This window comes from Acipenser ruthenus, chromosome 3, assembly GCF_902713425.1.
Source record: "Acipenser ruthenus chromosome 3, fAciRut3.2 maternal haplotype, whole genome shotgun sequence".
Lineage (NCBI taxonomy): Eukaryota > Metazoa > Chordata > Actinopteri > Acipenseriformes > Acipenseridae > Acipenser > Acipenser ruthenus.
In genome coordinates this window covers 99,114,475-99,136,699 of record NC_081191.1, presented here as the reverse complement: position 1 = coordinate 99,136,699, position 22,225 = coordinate 99,114,475, and the positions used below count along the sequence as shown (strand labels likewise).

Genomic DNA, 22,225 nt, shown 5'->3' with positions numbered 1-22,225 from the left:
CACAGTAAACCACTTTGAACCTGCAAGAAGGCTAAAAGTTTCTTCAATCCTTGGAAGAGGATAGGCATCCTTTTCAGTCAACTGGTTTAATTTCCTGTAATCCACCACCATCCTCAAAGCACCACTCTTCTTTCTTACAAGAACTATCGGAGATGCATATGGGCTGGCAGATTCTTCAATGATCCCTGCATTAATCAGCTCATACAGGTGCTGCTTCAGATCATTAAAGTCAGAGGGAGACACACGTCGAGTGCGCTCCTTGAAAGGAGTATCATCGCTCAGCTTAATCCTGTGCTTGACACCTGATACATGTCCGATATCTAAATCATGTTGTGAGAAAACATGCGGTACTTCTTCACGCATTCTTTTAACAATGTGTTTCTTAACCTCAGATGGAATTGGTGAGCCTTCAAAATTAAACTGAAGACACAAGGGTGCTATAACTGCATGTTGCGAGCACAAAACCTTCCCTGTATTTCCAACAGGAAAGTCTGGTGGGGTCCCATTACTAGAAACACTCTTCACCCATTCTACTGCACACACATTAGCAATAACTCTTTTGGGAGTAAGCACAATATCGTGTTCAGTTTCATTCTTAATGAGAACACTGGACATTGTAAATCCATTCTGAACATCAACAATCTGGCTGAACATAAGCAAACCGCCTGGTAAGCATGGATCATCTGGAGCTTCTAAAATTACATATTTACTATGTGACGCTTGCCCATGATATTCCCCAAGAACCTCCACCATTTCACCACTCGACAGAGTAAGTGGTTGGCTGTTGTTGAGTGTGAGCTGTCCCAATTTGTCTTCTATTGGAGTGATAAAGTCTTGTCTAACAATAGTTTGCAAAACCCTAGCCCAATCATTCCGAATGGTTAGTGTATGAAGAAAATTATCACCAGCAACATCTTGGCAAGATAAAACAAGAAGCCTTAGTAGATTAGTACCCACAATTAGAGGAACACGTTGAGTGTACTGTTGATCAGGGCAAACAAGAGCGAGAATACAGAATTTGTCATCTGTTCCACATATCTCTTTAGGTAACTGCACTTCCAACTCAATATAACCTAAGTAAGGCACTCGTTGTCCTGCAGCACCTTCTATGGTAATTATAGTACAAAGGGAGTTCAATTCACGGTGGCTAAGGTAAGTATTATAGAATGACTCTGCAACACATGTAACCTGTGAACCACTGTCAACAAGACAAACACATTCCCTGCCATCAACCAAAGCAGTTACTTCACAAGCCTCTCCTATAAGTCCATCAGGTATGGTACCAGACTTATGCCTGCCAACAACTTCAGGGGTTGCTAACGTTTCTTTTGGGTGCACCTTGGGACCCTTTTTTTTCCTTGAAGCTCCCATTTGTCCCTCAACAGGAGCTTTTACATGTTTAAAGACATGGGTGAGGCTGGTTGAGAGCTGTTAAACTTTGTGTTTCTATGTTTAGACCGCTTGCAAAGTTTCTGCTGCACGAGAATGGCATTTGTTTCATTGTTACACTGACCTAGGTGATGTCCATCTTCACCACAGTTGTAACAGAAACTGAACGATTTTCCAGCTAAGGGTGTGCTATGCTGGTGTTCAACTGAGGTAGGCAAATATTTAATCTCTTCTTTTCCTGTAGTCATGGCCATGGTAGTGGGCACTGAGTGGTGAGCTTTGGCATGCATGTCTGCTAATTTTCTTTCCAGCTGAGCAACCTTTTGTTGAAGCTGCACTGGGCTATCCTGAGCATCAGAACTAGAGGAGTCTGGCACTGTTCAGTGAGATTTGCTAGACACTTTAACCTGCTGAACTCCCAAGTAACGCTTCCTTCTATCCTCTTTAAAATCACGCTCCCGTTCTGCAGACCGGACCATGAAAAGCAACCCACCATAAGTTATGCTACTGTCCTTGGCAGACAATAACTCACTTAGACGCAGGTCAGAAATCAACTTCTCCTCCCAACAACCTCTTATGAACTGTTTTAGCAGGACATGTTCAGACCTTTTACTACCTATGCCCCCTCTCTCCTTCACTGCTTGCAATAACTCATTGAGGCGCTTTAAGTAATCGGACGATTTCTCCCCTTTGTTTTGATGAGTTTCCAACCACTGGGTATATAACTCTTCACCATCTGCAACATTACCAAATGCTTTCTCCAGCTCCTCAAAGTACTCTGAAGCAGAAGCTGAATCACCCAAATGTAAAGCTGTATTGAGGGCGGAAGGCATTAAACTGTCCAACAGCTTTCTTCGCTTCTCATTGTCTGAACGATCAGGATCTTTAATCAATTGCTGGGCTTGTAATCGCCATACTTCATAATTGACCTCATTGGACGGTTTCGGCATGTTTCCAGAAAACACTCTAAGGCGATGATGGTTAGATGCAACATTTCTCACTACATGCTCCACAACTACTTTGTGAACATCAGGGGGGATAGAGATTGATGGACTACTCTGAACACAAGGAGTAGAAAACTGTGGCTGTTGCACCGGCTCCCCAGAGAATCTCACCTGTCTTCTCAGTGATTCAGTTGGGCTGGTTTTGAAATGAGAGGAAGGCTGTGAAAGGGTTGCAGGTGTTTCTACTACAGGGCTGCTACTTCCAGAAACGACAGACATATCCAGTTTAGCAAAGGCACGGTTACGCAATTCACCTACATTTACATTGTTTGCAACAGCAAGACAGTCTATTTGTTCTTGAAAATTAGAGGTCAGATCACGTATGATATGATCAAGGAGCTCTCCAGACTTACAATCATTTACTATTTCACTGTAACATGTACATGGTTCTGGATACTCTTCAGCAACAGGAGTAATTTTCCATTCTCCATTTACTCCTGGGTGCTGATCGTCAAGCAACAAAACAGATAAAGAGTCTTGAAACTCACACAACATATCACCATCACCGACTTGTTGTACCTGAGAAACTTCTCCCAGTAAATGGAATGTGTGTTTAACATCTTGAAAGGACACACAGGGATCCACTCCACTAATAACAACTGTGCACTCAGGTTTAAACTTATACTTCTGACAAAGATCCATAGTCACAACAACAAAACAACAAATAATATTTGTCTTCAAACTACTAGTAAAATGTAAAAAAAACTGTAATGCAATTTCTGTAGTGTTTTTGTATATAAAATGACTATGTTGCAAAAAAATTAAAGCTGATTACTTACTTAACAATTTCAATTATTGGTATAATTGTTAACTTTTTTTTTTTTTTTTTTTTTTTTTTTGACACGCATATGCTAAAATATACAGTTGCACAGAAATCCGAGCTGAGTCCTAGCTGCTGACAGGACTAATCATGTTAACTCTACAGAGAACCCAGCCCCGAGTTGGGCGCCAGTTATGTAAGGGGGGGTTTTCTCTCTCACAGTTAATTTTACTGGATAGGGATTCGTTTATACATGTGTGTGTACATATATATATATAGTGCTGGCGTTCTCTTAAAGATAACTAAAATAACGAGTCAGCCCACAATTAAATCAGTTCGGATTTCTCTTTTCTTTACTGCTGCAGTTTAAATAACGAAACGGCAGCTGTACATATTTTTAATGCACAATCACATAGGCATCAACACATGAAAAGAATACAAAAGAAAACAATATATAAACATATGGCCATTAAAAGTTATAAAATAAATGTAGTTCTTTTAGTGGTACCACTTTAGCAACACGTGTGCCTTAAAACAATACAAGTCCTTGAATTAGCACTCATCTGATCTTTAAAGCGATGTCCAGTGTGATGTCTTGATCGCAGTTCAACGTAGTTCTTCAACCTAAAATAAAATATTGAGAACTAAAATATTCCTAGCCCTCTCTGCTACTTCAGGTCTTTTATTAAGGATTTGATCCTAATATCACAGACACATCACAGCCTGGCGGCGTCCATCTTAGTTTTCTATATTCACTGGAGAGCACATTGTATTAAGGGCTCTTAAAGGTACGGTGCCAAATTAAAATAAGTCTGCCGACTAAATATGAATAAAGTCTTATTTTGATTTAATGAACTTTTTAACAGTAATAAAACAACTCTAGTTCTTTGTTGGTAACATACACTATAAAATAATAATAAAATAATGTATTATTTTATAGGGGGTTACACCAGTATGTAAGAAAATATCTATTATTCTGTGAGTGAGGGTACATTTTGTATCACGGTAACACTGAATTTGGAAAAAGTACACAAAGTGTAATGTTTATTGACAGCCCATCACAATGCATATTGTTACGAGTTTACTGCATTATTTGGCTGACAGGCCATGATCCTGAACATAAAGGTCAAACAAACAAAGGGCTTCTTGTTAAAAGGAAACACAAAAATATTGTATTTTGTGGTGTTGGAATATAAACATGACTAGGGTTATAATGGCGTTGTACACACAGGAAAACTTTGTGATGATGGCCTGTGAAGGCTTGATATTTATTTTTTGTCAGGAGACACTTGATTTTGTAGTGAAGCAGCAAGTCTTCTGCATTTCCTGACACAACCCTTCTCTGCACATTGTGGGGTCCTAGTGGTCTCCTGTCATAATGGTTTTGGCCCACTTCCATCCCAGTTAACCTTTGGGGAGCACAGGGCTGCTTAAATCAAGCGCAAAACAATAGTTCTCTTGTGTTCTTTGTTTAGACCCTGGTTTGTGGGCTCTGTCTTTAGATTGTGGTGGGCAGGCTGCAGCTGACCCCAGTGCAGCTTACTGCACATATCTCCAAGTCATTTTGGGTTTGAAGCAGATGTTTTTCGACACCTCACAAGTGGAAATGGATGTTGTACCCAATCTGAAACATGCAGCTGTCACTGTGCTTTGTTTTAAGAGGCAATGCAGTCACAGATGCCTGGAGGAAGTTTGCTCATTAGTTCCAGCAGTAGAGGAAAGGGTAGGTCCGCGTTCCAGAAATGCTTGATTGATACAAATTAGTTTAAAGTTGGCTTGCAGCAGACATACAAAGAGCTTGCGACACGATTAAAAATACATTTTGAAGGCGTCTCGATTAGGGATGCAGAATGCAATGTTCTGTTTCTTCAAGTTTTTGTGCTCCAAGGTATGTGCAATTCCAGATTACTATTAGTTTATGCCCTGCGATGTAATGAGAGTGAAGGATCTGCAAGTTTAATTTAAGATACAGCTTGAAGTGTGGGATGGGCACGTTCAGATCAACACAGTTTGCAATGTGACTGCTCTGAGATACCAGTAGTTGTAAGTTGTAAACCAGGTCCCGTGGTCAGCACTGGTTGACAGCTTGCTGTGCTGGTTTAGAGAAATACATAGAAGACAGCGCACCTCTACGGTTAATTAATGCTATAAACCTGCACTAATATATGGATATATTTTTTTTTAAACAAATACAGATCACTTTATTCTGTAAGGATCCCCCATACCTTACCCGAATCCCTTGCAATGGCGTGTGTGAAAGGGTTTGTTTACAAGTGTCTTGTTTGTTTTGTTTTTCCTTAAATAAAGACTGAAAGGCTAGCCAAGTCCTGGTCTGAACTGTGGAATGCTAATGTGTGTGAACCCTTTGATCACAATGCCCCCCTGCTTTATAGGCTATGCCGCTGTCATCTCAAGGCAGCTAAAAACTGTGATGGGCCCTAATTAGTATTAATCACACTGAGCCAGTAGTCATTAACCCTTTTTCATTTTTACATCCATCTAAAGAATTGCTTTTCCAATTGTGATCAAATTTGACTACCACATTCTTTACCACAAGTTACAGTATTGCGATTGTTAGAATGTGGGTCTTCTGTGTTAGACTGTTAAAATGTGGGGACTGTATGAAGGAGCCTGTATGTCTGTCTGTCAATCCATACTGTGTGTACGTCAGACTTTTTTACATGCATAAACGGTGGATGCTGGTCAAAGTGATGTACTTTTTCATGATACTGATAGCTTTTTGTATGTATCGTACTAGTGACAGATGTATGTTTAGCCACATACTTGTTTATTTCAGTTTTTGGAATTAACTTTGTTAACCCACTCCATAAATCCCCCTGTAATGTAATGTGAACTACACATAAAAGGCTTTGTGTAATACGTTTAATCACTGCAAGATTAAAGATGTAAATCACAAGTACCTCGCAGTTAAACACACACAGCCGAAGTTGATAATCATTCCTATTTGTTATGAAAAGGTTTTGGGGCTAACACTGCATGACACTCACTTTTTATTGCAGAAGGGAGCTTTCTGACTGTTTTCTTTGAGTTTAGCAGCAGCTTAGTCAAAACAAAGCCGGAGCCCCCCCATTTTTTTGTCTGTTGTAAATAAACAGTTATTTGCACATTCATTTGAAACACTTCATGTAGCTTTGTGCTACAAACATCCTCAGGAAGAGAAATAGCCTGCTGAATGATGTCATTGACAAAACAGACGGAAGGCTTGCAAAACATAAGAGATTTCTAGCAAATTTTAAGTGTCCCCTTTTTAGAAACAAGTCTATTCTATTGATCTAACTACTGCCACCTTTTATATCGCCTTTGGTAACAATGTTTTATTTAAATCTGTAGAAATTTTAAAAGCATTTGTGTGAACTTTGGATTTTGAGAAGTTGCCCTTGCAAAACTTATATGCATTATAAAATAGATACATAGATATGAAACTTAACATGGTACAATTATACACACAGTGAGTGAAGGGGATATATTAAATTAGAACCAAATCTGTTTTTACAGTAATGCACTTAAGATGCTCACTCACAGCTGGAGATGATGGCTTTATCAACAGCTCCTTCTTTTAATGATGTCAACTATAGTGATATTTAGACCTACCACTGTTCGTGCATGGCAATTAGTAATGTTCCCAATTGAAGACGTGATGGAATGCGAGTGCTGGGCCAGCCAGGCTGGAAGGAAGGTGCCCCGAGAGGCTAGTGTTCCTGCAGCTAATGATTTGAAACACTGCCCTCTAGTGTTGGACTAAACAGTAACACCTGTGGATATTTGACACGAGTCCTTTGAAACCAGACCACAAAGCTGCCACACTGTTGGTATGCATGGAAGAACCCTGTTAGCCCATTATTACTGCATCAGATCCACTCCCATCAGGGATTTTAGCATATTAAATCATACTTAATTATCGGTATTTCTTTGTTTAAAAAAAAAAAAGCAGATCATCTCTGGACTGCAGTATATATGCTAATTTCTGTAACCTGTTCACCTGAAAAGAAAAACATTGAACAAGACTTGGAAACATTAGTCTTGATTTTATCCTGGATTTGTATAAAGTGAAACACAGTTGAAAGTTTTCTTCATTCATCAACACTAGTGTTTCGGGGGCATTTTGCCACCAAAGTCATTCAAGATTGCACCATGTTTGTTAAGGCATCGTGCCTCTTAGGTTGATTGTAAAAAGTCCTTGGCAAGCATGACTACACCCCCCATAAAACTAATCTGACAGTTCTTATATTGGATACAACCACCACTGACACCAGACTGCAGACAGTGGACATTATTAGACATCTGGCTTAGTCTATTCAGCCACACTGCTGTCTACCCTGTGGATGAAGCACTTTTGTAATTACTTGATTGCATGCTTTTCTGGGGGGAGTAAAATGTGGTGTGTCGTGTTATCTTGTAACTTGTGTGTAAAGCCTTTTTATGCAAATGTTGGTTCTTTGCTGTGTCTCTACAGTATCCAGATTATGGCAATTTGTCAACACCATTCCATGGCTCCCCTGTAACACTGCACAGCTGCAGTTCACTGCCGTACATATACAGGCATATCTGCTTGAACTGTCACTTTAGTCTAAGTGTGCTTTGACACGCGTGTCTCGTATTTGACATGAGCAGCTGCTCACTTTTCTTGCAGTTTCAAGAGGTGGGGTTTAGTTTGCTGGAAATTCTAGAAATTTGCCAGATACATAAGGGTGGGGATGCTTGTTTTTTTTTTGTCCTAGTAGAGTAATTATTTCTATCAAATCACAGTTTGTAGGTTCCGCCTAAATGTACATTTTTTTGCCTTTTTTCTTTTCCCTCCCAAATGTTATTTTTTTTTTTAGTTATTCACAAAACAGATGTTAACCCTTTGTGTCCAATTGCCAATGAATACTTTATTATGATTATTATTTATTTCTTAGCAGACACCCTTACCCAGGACGACTTACATTTCAAGAATCACAGTACAAGTATTAATACAATTAAGAGCAAGATAAAATACAATGACTTCAGTGCTAGTAAGTACAAGTATATGACAAAATACGGTTCAATATCGGAGCAGATAAGTGTCAGTGATAGTTACATCAGGATACAATTAGATGCAAAATACTACAGATTGAATAATACTTGTGGCAGATTACAGTACAGTACTCTGTAAAGTACAGGATTAAATGCAGTAAAATAGGGAGCAGATAAGAGCAAGTAAAGCGCATTAAGGAAAAGTGATAAAGTGTCCAGAGGGAAAAGAGGAGTTCTTCTGTCTGAAGAGGTGAGTCTTGAGGAGACGCCGGAAGGTGGTCAGGGACTGGGTAGTCCTAACATCTGTAGGAAGGTGTGACAGTCTGGCTGGCAGTGGTGAGTGTGATGACGTCACGGACCAGGAAGTAACTGAATCACAAACAATGGATGGGCGGATGAAGCTGAGTGCAATGGCACTCAGCGTATTTATTAATCAATAAAACAAAATATTTAAACAAAACAGAAACAAAATGGCACGAGGGCCAAACGAATAAACAGACAAACAAGTAAGTGGCGTGCTGGCTAAACCAGCACGTTTTAGCAATTGTTTCTATGTCTTCTACGCGCTCTCTCTCTGCTCTCCCGTACTCTCTACTCCAACACTCCACCTCGAGTGCAGAGAGCTGCAGGTTTATATACTCTGGCCGAGGGATTAACTAGTTGTTAATTATCTTATTATCCCTCGGCCAGAGTCTGCACGCGTTTGGTAAGGATGCATGACTGTCAGCTAGTTAAATAATCAGTAGCTGATCAGCCATGCATCCTCACAGGGTTTTTAAATATAATAATAAAAGATGCTGTGCTTTTACCTGCGCCGCAAACAAAAATACAAATAATAATAAATAGGGACGGGACACTCCGCCACAGAAGGTCATTCCACCACTGCGGGGGAAGGGTGGAGAAGGAACGGGCTCTGGAGACAGGGGAGCGTAGAGGAGGTACAGCCAGTCTTCTAGTGCAGGAGGAGCGGAAAGATGAGGGTCTGGAGATAGCTGGGTGCAGTCTGGTCAAGGCATCTGTAGGCGAGTACAAGAGTCTTGAACTGGATGCGAGTGGTGATCGGGAGCAAGTGGAGTGAGCGGTGCAGTGGAGTTGTGTGGGAGAAGTGAGGCAGAGAGAACACCAGGCGAGCAGCGGAGTTCTGGATGAGCTGGAGCGGACGGGTGGCGGACGCAGGGAGGCCAGCCAGGAGGGAGTTGCAGTAGTCTAGGCGGGAGAGTACCAGGGCCTGGACCAGGAGCTGGGTGGCGTAGTTGGTGAGGAAGGGTCAGATTCTTTGTATGTTGCTCAGGAGGAATCGCCAAGTGCGTGCCAGAGAGGAGATGTGCTGGGAATACGAGAGGCAGGGGTCCAGGGTGACTCCGAGGTTCTTAGCTGAGGATGAGGGAGAGAGTGTGGTAGATTCCAGAGGAATGGAGATAGAGAGATCAGAGGAGGAGGAGGAGGGAAAGAAAAGGAGGTCAGATTTAGAGAGGTTGAGTTTGAGGTGAAGGAGTGCATCCAGGAGGAGATAGCAGATAGACAGGTAGAGATACGGGAGGGGATGGTGGAGTCAGAGGGGGGAAGGAGAGGAAAATCTGAGCATCATCAGCATAGAAATGGTATGAGAAACCATAGGAGGGGGCCCAAGACTGACCCTTGAGGGACTCCTGTTGAGCGAGGGTGAGATGTGGAGGTTGCTCCATGCCAGGTTACCTGGTAAGTACGGTTGGAGAGGTAGGAGGAGAACCAGTCCAGAGCAGTGGCAGAGATTCCCAGGTCAGCGAGAGAGGATAGTAGAATAGAGTAGAATAGAATAGTAGAATAGAGTGATCGACAGTACCTACATACGATGCTACCTAAAGAACCACTTGGTATGGCTGTGAAATAGCACCATGATCGAATGTTTCTATTTCATACTGAGTTTTTCTGTTTATATTAACATGTCCCCTGCAACACTCTCACCCAAATGCATATAAGAACTAGAACATGTATTCTGTGTTACTGTGTATTTCTTAAATCCATGAGGGACAGACTGAGGTAAGGTTGCTGGTTAATGGCATGGTGTATCAGCAGACTTAGAAAGCATTACACTTGGGAGTTTTAGAAACTCTGTAAAGAACCTAAACTGAAACTGATATGCAAAGTGAATCTAATGAAGAAGAAGAAGAATTGCTATTTCATACTTGTGCTTGTCCCCAATTCAAGATTATGTGGGAATGTGAGTGCAGGACCAGCTAGGCTGGAAGGAAGGTGCCCCGAGAGGCTAGTGTTCCAGCAGCTAATGAGTTGAAACACTGCCCTCTAGTGTTGGACTAAACAATAACACCTGTAGATATTTGACACAAGAGTCCTTTGAAACCAGACCACAAAGCTGCCACACTGTTGGTATGCATGGAAGAACCCTGTTAGCCCATTATTACTGCATCAAATCCACTCCCATCAGGGATTTTAGCATATTAAATCATACTTAATTATCGGTATTTCTTTGTTTAAAAAAAAAAAGCAGATCATCTCTGGACTGCAGTATATATGCTAATTTCTGTAACCTGTTCACCTGAAAAGAAAAACATTGAACAAGACTTGGAAACATTAGTCTTGATTTTATCCTGGATTTGTATAAAGTGAAACACAGTTGAAAGTTTTCTTCATTCATCAACACTAGTGTTTCAGGGACATTTTGCCACCAAAGTCATTCAAGATTGCACCATGTTTGTTAAGGAGTTTGAGAAAACTTTGAAAAATCATATATGCATTATAAAATAGATACATAGATATGAAACATAGCATGGTACAATTATACACACAGTGAGTGAAGGGGATATATTAAAGTAGAACCAAATCTGTTTTTACAGTAATGTAAGGTAAGATGTGTACTTTGATGCATTCAGCAGGGTTTTACTTCAGTGTATCAGTATTTCTTCTCTATCTGGGGTGGTTTTATTACAAATAAGTGCAGCATTAGTTATGGAATTCTAGGCAGACAAACTTTTCCATGTCCAATATTTCTCAACTCAAACCAGCCTGTGCTATTTATATATCTTAGAACTGCATTTGGACTGTTTATGTGGTGAATGAAATAGGCTTGCTTTAGGAGATATTAGTGGTCAAACACAAAGCATACTGAATTCAAGAATTTACCACTTTGGTATTTACAAGTTCAGTTAGAGGAACAGGAAAAACACATGTTTTTGGTGATGCAGGGACGATGCTAATTGATTTAATGATTATCAATTTGGCTTGGCCACATGGATGAAGGAGCAGCTAGAAGCCAGTTCCTTTGTTCTGTTTCTAGCATCTGTTGATTTGGTTAAACTGAGAGGCTGCAGACTACCAAACAGAGGCACTGTAAAATATGTAAAGTAAAAGAATTGGGAATTTCGTTTTGTTAGTGTTTTTTATTAGAGCAGTGTTCCTAGTGCAGCACCTCCCTGTGGAGGGGGAACTGCCCACAGCCACATTACTGCAGGGCCCCCTTTTGTTTTGTAAGCTTTGTTTTCACAGTGACTTGTTTTGCATTTTTGTAAAACTGTTTCATGCAAGCCATGACCCAGCTGAAGGAGTGTAAGCATGTAATAATATCACCACATTGTTTGTTTTGTAGCTCAGTGGTGGTGCAAGGTATTGCACCCTGCTCTGTGTTTTCTGTTTAAAAATAATAAAACCTGGACTGTGCCTGTGCCAGCATGTCAACCACAATCCCTCTGTCTGTCTGTCTGTCTGTCTGTCTGTCTGTCTGTCTGTCTGTCACTCACAGCGGGTTAAACTGTTCTTCACATTTACTACAAGGCAAGTAGAACAAATATATCTGTTACTTAAGGAAAAGTAATATCCAGTGGAGTACAGAGCATTTGGAAAAGCACAGGGGGAGGTTGCATTGAATGCAAGCAGGTGCATTGTGGGGGCTGTAGTTGCTTGCATAAAGACTTTACAGAAGATATGCTGGTGCTGACAGGGCAATTACGTCGAGAAAAAAACATGTGCAACTTCTATGCAAAAAACATGTTTCATAGCCTTGTTTCGTGTCTTTCTAGCCGCACATGTTTAATAATGGATTGTACAGTAATGTCATTGAGTCAGTGTGCAATTGCAACACAATGCAAAAACAAACCAAATGGTACAGATTTGTCAGGTGCTCAATGTTGATTTAGGCTTACTTCCTAGATGATTTCATCTTTGGCAGTAACATTTGATCCTGGCTTTCTGTTCTTGAATACTACAGCATACTCATGCCATGTTCACTTGGTTAAAGCAGTTTTTTTTTTGTTTTTTACAGGAACCTGTGATAGCATTGCATAAGGAACATACATTTAAATGGGGATTGTCTCACAAGCTGTTGTATTAACCAGTGGGTTTTGGACATGGGAGGATCTGAAAAGCTCAAATGTTAATATTCACAGTCTACAGTATTTTATAGGATTGCTGTGGCTTTAGTGGTCGTCACAGAGGGGCTGATGTAAGGATAGGCGCAGTGCAAACAATTGCGACTGCAAAATCCAAATTGCCTAGCGGCTGCTATCCACATCACAGATGACACCGCTGGAGAGGCAAGCGGAGAGGACAATCCACCCCAAACAAAGTGACCCTGGGTTTGAATATGCAGGGTCTTCTCTGTCTTGCCATTCTCCTCCAAAGGCATCACCGCTTCAGGAAGTGCACCACAGCAACCATCCTGAGACCAATGACAGGTCTCTGCAGGGGGTGTTTTTATACAGCTCTTAATTACTCGCTTCTACAATGGCTTGCATCTTGCAGAGGAGTTTTTGGAGGGTCAGCAGTTGCCCGAGTTCAAGACAAAATCCATTAATCTCATTATAATGTTTGTGCCCGCTTAGTATGCCAGATCCCAGCCCAGTTCCATGCTCTTTTCTTCATTTGAATACATTTCAATATCATTTACATGAATTAATGATGGCAAAGTGCTGATTTGATAGCAGGTGCAGAACAGCGGGTGAAAAACATTCTTTAGATACACTGCATTTTTAGTGACCGCTAAAGTCCCACTTTACGCCAGCTGAAAAGGCTTTTTGGGAGTAATATGGGTGTTTTGCAGCCGTAAATCACTTTGCACGTATCCTTACATCGGCCCCCTAAATGAGTGGTTGTTAATTGATAATAAACATTCAAGCGCTCAGCCACAAAAAAAACAAATGTATCTGTCCTGGGCAGCAGTGTGGAGTAGTGGTTAGGGCTCTGGACTCTTGACTCTTGACCGGAGGGTTGTGGGTTCAGTTCCAGGTGGGGGACACTGCTGCTGTACCCTTGAGCAAGGTACTTTACCTAGATTGCTCCAGTAAAAAAACAATTGTATAAATGGGTAATTGTATGTAAAAATAATGTGATATCTTGTGACAATTGTAAGTTGCCCTGGATAAGGGTGTCGGCTGAGAAATAAATAATAATAATTGACTCCTCTCACAGCTATGGCCAATAGTTTTGCACCACCCTATAGAATTAACTAATTTTGCTTCATAAAGTCAAATGAAACCTGCTGAATAATGTTACATTAACGTATTGCATTACATACTGCTTTGTAGTTTTCCATGTTTAACAAAAAACTGACAATTTGAAATCTAACATGAAATACTGTACTACTATTATGGCTTCCGGTAGACTTTTGCAATATCATTTAGTAGTTTCCTTGATTACATTGTGTTAAATAAAAGATCTAAATTATGTTCAGATCGTTTTTTTTTTCTTTTTTCTTTTTTTTTTTAATGTCTCAATCCTAAAATCCTAGCTGATGCAAAACTTTTGGCCATAGCTGTAGAGTGGAGCTCCGATCAGAAAGCAGTGCTGCATGGGAAACAGCTGAAGGAATTTGAATGAAATGTGGGAGTGCCCTTCACGACCCTCTAGTGAGAGTCTAACCACAGGTCAAGATTGTGCCAAGCTTCCACTCTTAGCATTGTCTGAAACTCATCCGCGCATTAGCTGTCCTGTGATCAGAGGGCTTGCGTGTCTTTACTTGAACTTGCTGTGCTTATTAATTACCAGGGTCCAGATAAACAGTCTGCACAATATTACAACAGTAACAAACAGGATCATGAAGTTAACTACAGTACTTTAGATGACCAGCCTCAGAACAAGGAGCTCCTATTGTTTTCAAGCCTGCATTGTAACCCTCCAAATGGAATCAGGCTTTATTGCTCTTCTGAGTGCTCCCAATATTTCTCACTTGTTTTGTAACACACAAATATTCAGTTATAAATTACATTAAAATTCATTTCTATTACATATTTGGCAAACTGAATATAAAGGCACCATATTATTATTATTATTATTATTATTATTATTATTATTATTATTATTATTATTAATTACAAAGGTGCTACATCTGTATTTATAAGTGTTTTTGAAGTTATGGAAGAATTACATCTTTCATTGAAAGATCCACTCATCTTGAGTAGAAACCGATACTAATAGGCCAATAAAACTAAAGATACAAACCGTCATCTGTACAGCTTGTGCACTGTAAGAGATTGAATGGATTGTCCACATAAGGTGAGTGGGTTTCAAATGCACATGTTGTCACGTTGGAAAGAAGCGGATACACGTTTGTTGAGATACAGTACTATAAACATGATGCCAGTAATAACAGAGAGAGGCAGGTGGGGCTATCGCTGGTGTTTAAGAACTGCATGAAAAAACAAAGATTGCATTTCACTGGGAACCCCATGTTACCCAAAATGGCCTGTTGGTTACCTTAACATACTGCTTGATAAAGTATTAACCTGCAAACTGGGAGTTACACAAAGGGTGGGTCTTTTTCAACAGATTAATTCATTTAAGTGTTTTATTTTTTATTTTTTTTTATAAATAGTACATTTTTGCACAAGAGCAAGAGAGGAGCATATTAGTGTACAAAAATTGGAGCAGAGCAAAATCTGTCCATCTTTGAACCCTGTTGGGTGTTGTCATGCCACTCTTTGTAAAGGTTTAAAGGGGTAACCCGATATCTGGTTCCGTATTAGGTTAAAAGAAGCTCTCAGTTTACAAGCCGTACTTTCATGTAGTCTGTTATAGTTCCTACTGTAGGTCAACACCTATATGACAAATGGAAGTGCCCAATATGTATCATTTATGGGATTATTTAGTTACGGTATTATCTCATTAAACAAAGCACAACTTAAAGTTTTGTGAATGGGTTAGTTGTCTCCAAAATAGTACCTCATATTTTTATTAATCTAAAAAATAATTTAATTTTTTTTTTTTTTTCTTTACAGCTTGACTGCATTATTCTGATTATTATTCTGGTTATTTCAGAACAGAGAGAGAAAAAAAAAACATAACGTAATCCACACAAGAGGTTGTGTGTGAATACCCAGCAGTTCATAGTTGAACATGATTATTTTCACTTGACATTAGGATTTAGCAGAAGACCTTTAAGCGTGTGAGCCTGCATTAAGACTTTTCTGTTAAACATCTAAAAAGCTGCCATCAAAACCCAACTACTGCTGCCAACCAACTGAGTCAGCAGCTCTCTGTATCTGCCTCCAGGCTGAAAAAGCTGGGAGTTATTATCTGAGGGAAAAATACAAAAGTATTTGTAGGATTTTTACAAGCATTTGTGAGCAGTTTAGCATCATAAATACATCACTCAAATGAAAACTGTAAGGGCTGGTGGAGACAGGGGAAGGGAAACAGCCCGGCAGCCCTCTGTGATCGGTGCAGTGTTTTTTTTTAGCAGCCAAACCTGTCCGTCACCATTCAAGAAAGAATATTGGTAATTTTAGTATAACCTTCTTCTGTTTCCTTCTCTCTTTGCAGTGATGGCTTCTGCTGTACAGTTTTACTCTGGCTCGAAGTGCTGTGCCTAGAACAGAAACACTTGCAATAATACATCATGTATAGCGTGGAGGATCTCCTGATTTCACACGGATACAAACTGCCCAAAAATGCTCCTTCAGCCGACAAGAATCGATACGCCGATTGCCACCATGAAATCACAGAGAACAGGTCTGGTCACGCAACTGTGAACGGGTATGAAACAGACACCGGGGCCTACGTTTACAGCAGGCAGGCTCCAGCAAAGGGCTACTTCAGTGAAAATGAATGCAGGGAGAGCAGCCAGAGGAGGAAAGCTGGCAGCGGTAACCAAGGTGACACACAGTCCTCGGGTGATTTTCACACTACAGATGCAGGGTAGGTTTCTCACTACCGTCTACTAGCCTTTGCAGTGCATCGAATCTGCCCTCTAAATGTATGTTATTAATGTGTACCGATTTACTGTGTCTGCCGGTGTTTATGCAGAGATGGAATTAATGAAGGGCACTTTTTTGTAGATAAGTTTACATAACAATATATTGTCTCTTCTGATTTAATAAAAGCAGTATTTTTTTTTTTAATCAAGATAATACATGTAACATCTTGAGAGCATAAAATAAATTACAAATTAATATTTATGATATACGATATTTCCTTTAGAATTAATTTTTAAAATAAATATTCACATAAAGTAATCCATTGGAATTGTAAATGAAAGACAGGTGACAGATGAGAGACTGTATGTTTTGAACATTGATGCCCTTGAAGAACAGTAGATCCCAATATATACTGGCATCTTTCTTTTAAGTGTTGTCTGCATTGCCTTATAGTTTTTATTTAAAAGGGCATTCTCACATTTTATGAGCTTTGCAGGGGAAGCATATCCACACAGGGAAAGCATATTCCCCTTACAGGATTATAGCAAAAGCGCCCATATCTATCTATCTATCTATCTATCTATCTATCTATCTATCTATCTATCTATCTATCTATCTATCTATCTATAATCCATCGGATTCTGCCGAGTCAACGCCAAGGGGGCGTAAAGTTGCCGTTAAGGGGTGTGGGGTGGGGGGCATTGACTCAGGCAAGTGTAGACCGGTATAAGTTTGTGTTCTCTTCAGAGGAGCCGACCAGGTTCATGAAGTGTATAAACAATGTCCAAACGAGATTTCTCTGTTCAATATTCTTTATGTCCATTGGCATTGGTTTGTCGCTTTTGGTTACAGTTAGAATACAGAGCTCAAAGACATTTGCTCAAAGTACCCTGTGGTAACAATATCTGCCCTAGTTCCAAGACACAACCTAGCTCAAAACAGTTCAGCAGCCACGTCACAGTGCGTAAGGTCTTCCAGTTTGTGTTCTGGCTGTGAGAAGTTGCTGATCTTCGCTGGCGATTGGCTTTTGCGCTCCTGCATGTTAGGGAAGCACTGTGTCTCTTTACTGCACTGCAGCAGGCCCTACTGGCCAGACGCACGGTGACCTCAAAGCGGACACCTGCAGGACTGGCCCTTGTCCTTTTGGTGGCCGACCTTCTCCTGGGCTGTTGCTGAGTAAAATAATTGCTGTAGAAATTCACCAAGAATTCTTTTTTTTTGCCCAAACATCAATCTGTTTGTCCTACTTTCACCTGAAGAAGAGATCTTTGAGGTCTTGAAAGCTTGTGATTCATTATTGTTTAGTTAGTCCAATAAAAGGTATCACATCTCCTTCTCTATCTATACAACATACAGCACATTCATTCATACAGTAGTTTATCCTTCTGTACACTATGTGCTCACCTGTTTGTTAAGAGAGGGTTGACAGTATGGATGGGTCACCTAGTCAAGTTACTGAGGCAGAATCACTTGGATCCTTTAAGACCCAACTTGACACAGTTCTGAGATCAATCAGTTGCTAGGAACCGAATGGCCTCCTCTCATTCGTGATGTTTTTTTTTATGTTTTTGTCAGTCAGTGTGTTTACATGAACATAAGAATTCCGATATTTTTCTGGATATATAGTTTTCTGAAAAATAATTCTGATATCAAAAGTCATGTAAACACAGTTTTCCGAAAATGTATCGGAAAGTTTGGAAAACATCACCTAGAACTTTCCAATAGTATTCCGAAAACAAACATAATTTCTGTCATGTAAACACACTTTTCAGAAAACTTCTTTTGATAGTGTAATGCACATGTGCAAATGTTGACATCATTCCCGCGCACATGACTATTAAAGCAAATATAAAATAACACATCGGCAATAATGATTCAACTTTTTGGACACACAGAGACTAGACTTCATACCTGAACAACAGGAGTTAGAAGAATGAGTTTGGTTTTGTTACACTCCTATTTCAATGTCCATACTCTCATCTTAATTGACTTTTTGTAAGTATTACAGCCTGTAACAGGGCGAGGTGCCCTGTACATTGTTTTGTTTATTTTATTTTAGAGCGGGGTCCCCCTCCGCCCCTGTGTTTATTTTGTATTGTTTATTTATTTTTATTGTATTATATTTATGACAGCGAAGCGCCGGTTGTTTTATATTTTAAATGACGGTGTAGCCGTTTGTTTATTATTTAGTAGTGTGGATGGGAAGCCCCATCCACACGGTAATTAGTAAACTCGTGCAGAAGGTGGCCATCTCCCGAATTAATTAGGTGATTTAATTTGTTGCTAATCGGGAGATGGTCACCTGTTATAAAAAGACTGCAGCTCTCCAGCTCCGGGGGGGAGTCCAGAGGAGCGAGAGTAGAGAGCGAGGAGAGGAAAGAGAGAGTTTAAAACGATTACAGGAACAGTGAAGGCTACAGCCCAGCCTGACCTGTATTATTTACTTTGGTGTTCGAGACTTGTTTTGTTAACCCTTTTATTTTGCTCTGTGAGCATGTGTTTTTTTGTTTAAATATTTTATTTTATTTTTGTTTTGCAAATAAAAACGGCAGCCAGCCAATTCTTTTGAACTGCAGTACTTGCCTGGTGTCAGTTATCCTTCCTGCTTCTGCCTTACGTCAGACCACCAGTCACCCTGTCACACGTGGTGTCCAGCGTGGGATCACCAGCGCCTCCTAGACGCAGGCAGAAGAGGGTACTGCAGTTTTTTCATTTTTTTCGTTTTTTCGCTTATTACTTGTGGAGTGAGAAGGAAGAAGGGGAGGAAGTAGAATGGGAGGAAAGAGGATGGGAGGAAGGAAGAGCTGCAGAAAGCAGCAAAAGCGGCAGCAACAGCAACAGTTGCCACCAGGGGATGTTGGCCCTATCTACATGATAGATGAGTGGTGCCCTGGTTGTGGGGAGTTTGGGCACACCGTGGCCATCTGCCCCACCCAATACCAGGGAGAGGAGTGGTCTGCCAAAGCGAGCCAGGACCAGGTACCCCGGGGGAGACCCCAGAAGCGGGAGCTACAGCTGCGGCCACAAAGCGGGAGAGCAGCTGGGATGGCATCATCCGGGCGGTCATGGAGGACTGCTGGTGCCCCATCTGCGGTGAGCAGGGGCATTCCCCACTCAACTGTCCTCTCCTGTCAGAGGGGTGCCTGCTGTGCCCATTCCCACCAGCAGAGGGAGAGTGTCTGCTGGTCCCACCACCACCCACAGCAGAGAAGGTAGACCTGCTGTGCCCACCACCACCAGCAGAGGGAGAGTGCCTGCTGGTCCTGACCCCATCACCTCCACACGCCAAGGGAGAAAAGGTGAGGAGAAGGGGGCAGAGAGGGGACACGGACCTGGAGAAGGAGTCGGTGCGTCCACAGCCCAAGAGGGAGGAGACTGAGCGTCCACAGCCTAAGAGGGAGGAGTCGGTGCATCCACAACCCAAGAGGGAGGAGGCCGAGCGTCCACAGCCCAAGAGGGAGGAGCCGGTGCGTCCACAGCCCAAGAGGGAGGAGCCGGTGCGTCCACAGCCCAAGAGGGGGGAGGCCGAACGTCCACAGCCCAAGAGGGAGGAGCCAGTGCGTCCACAGCCCAAAAGGGGGGACGCCGAATGTCTACAGCCCACGTCTCCACCAGCAGAGGGAGAGTTCCTGCTGGTTCCGCCTCCATCTCCGTGGGAGGACTGGGTGTCGCTCCCACCTCCACCAGCAGAGGGAGAGTTCCTGCTGGTTCCACCTCCACCACCGTGGGAGGACTGTGTGTCGCTCCCACCTCCGCCAGCAGAGGGTGAGTTTCTGCTGGTGCCACCTCCACCTCCATGGGAGGACGACTTGTCGGTCCCACCGCCACCAGCAGAGGGAGCATGCCTGCTGGTTCCGCCTCTATCGCCGCCACCAGCAGAGGGAGCATGCCTGCTGGTTTCATGGCTACAGCCAGAAGGGGAGGAGCCCCTGCCGCCTCCGCAGCCAGAAGGGGAGGAGCCCCTGCCGCCTCCGCAGCCAGAAGGGGAGGAGCCCCTGCCGCCTCCGAAGCCAGAAGAGGAGGAGCCCCTGCCGCCTTCACAGCCAGAAGAGGAGGAGCCCCTGCCGCCTTCGCAGCCAGAAGAGGAGGAGCCCCTGCCGCCTTCGCAGCCAGAAGGGGAGGAGCCCCTGCCGCCTTCGCCAGGAGCAGAGCAGCAGGAGCTGCCTCTGCCTCCACCACCACCTGAGGGAGAGGAGCAGGAGCTGCCTCTTCCTTCACGACAGGACGGACCGGAACAGAAGGCTGGCGGTCCGCAGCTGCCCTTGCACAGGCTGCTAAAAGGAGCATGGTGGAAAACCGCTGGGTCACAGCGGCTAAGAAGAGGGCCAAACCTAGCCCCACCGCTGGTCCTGGCTCCCCTCCTGCAATCGCCTCCCAAGGGTCTGCTGCCGCCGTCGCCTCCTGAGGGACCGCTGCCGCCCTGTCGTGCATCGCTCGGGGATGCCAGTTCGCCATCGCTCGGGGATGCCAGCCTCGCACCGCCCAAGGATGCCAGCCTCGCACCGCCCAGGGATGCCAGCCTCGCACCGCTCAGGGATGCCACGCCTGGATCGCCTGGGGCTGCCTGTTGCTCCGCATCGCCTGGGGCTGCCTGTTGCTCCGCATCGCCTGGGGCTGCCTGGTGCTCCGCATCGCCTGGGGCTGCCTGTTGCTCCGCATCGCCTGGGGCTGTCTTTTGTTCCACACAGGGTACGAGGGAGAAGTGGAGCTCCCGCTGCTGCCTCCATAGCCAGGGGCTCTGAGACTGAGGGGGGAGGTGGCCGTTGGGGCCATGTGTGCGTTGCACAAGGGGGGGGGATATGTAACAGGGCGAGGTGCCCTGTACATTGTTTTGTTTATTTTATTTTAGAGCGGGGTCCCCCTCCGCCCGTGTTTATTTTGTATTGTTTATTTATTTTTATTGTATTATATTTATGACAGCGAAGCGCCGGTTGTTTTATATTTTAAATGACGCCGTAGCCGTTTGTTTATTATTTAGTAGTGTGGATGGGAAGCCCCATCCACACGGTAATTAGTAAACTTGTGCAGAAGGTGGCCATCTCCCGAATTAATTAGGTGATTTAATTTGTTGCTAATCGGGAGATGGTCACCTGTTATAAAAAGACTGCAGCTCTCCAGCTCCGGGGGGGAGTCCAGAGGAGCGAGAGTAGAGAGCGAGGAGAGGAAAGAGAGAGTTTAAAACGATTACAGGAACAGTGAAGGCTACAGCCCAGCCTGACCTGTATTATTTACTTTATTTACATCAAGATGAGGAGAAAGGAATGTATGATAACTATTTATTGGTTTTGCTTGTCAAGTTATAGAATGCTGTCTTGTGTGAGGGTGGTAACAAAAAGCAGGCTAGTGACACATAATGGGAACTGTTTGATTTTGGATTATGTAATAATATGTAATCCAAGGGATGCTTTTCTATTTTGTGTTGTATTTATTTGTCCAAAACAAAAAAATCGATGAAATGCTTATAAATGTTTAGTTATATTATTAATTTAAATAAAGTAATAGTAGTTGATCAAAAGAAAACTCAATTTTTACTACTATAGCTGTTCACACGGAAATTGCCTATACTGCTGGTGCAGCAAATTAATTCTAGTTAGGTAATTTACAGTACTGTATACACTACGGCTAAGAAAACTCCCCTCGGGAAGCAAGCAAAGTGTTCTCTTAGCCAAAGTGTTCTCTAAGACGCAATCAATCAATAAATGAATATTTATTACATGTGATGACGCACATGCATCAACATATGAAATGAACAGATTAAGGGAAAAGCAATAGGCAAGTGCATGTTATAATAATAAAGCAACAGACAAACTAACGTTAATAAACTGTCCAACTAAATTAACAGAGCACCCCTACACACGTTAGAAAATGCAGCAGCAGCTCTAGATTAATGATGAATACCTGTACATGAGTAATATTCAAGACATGCACACAAT

At 42.3% G+C, this 22,225-nt stretch overlaps 1 protein-coding gene across 2 annotated transcripts in view; it reads left to right on the top strand.

The window, feature by feature from the left end:
- The window catches only part of LOC117435268 (junctional cadherin 5-associated protein-like), a 61,153-nt gene that overhangs the window by 26,328 nt on the left and 12,600 nt on the right, over positions 1-22,225 (top strand). For both annotated transcript variants that reach the window (XM_034058310.3, XM_034058309.3), the window contains exon 3: positions 15,919-16,293. In XM_034058310.3, the coding sequence (XP_033914201.3) occupies positions 15,995-16,293 (299 nt within the window). In that variant the 5' untranslated portion in view covers positions 15,919-15,994. The remainder of the gene's footprint in view (positions 1-15,918; positions 16,294-22,225) is intronic.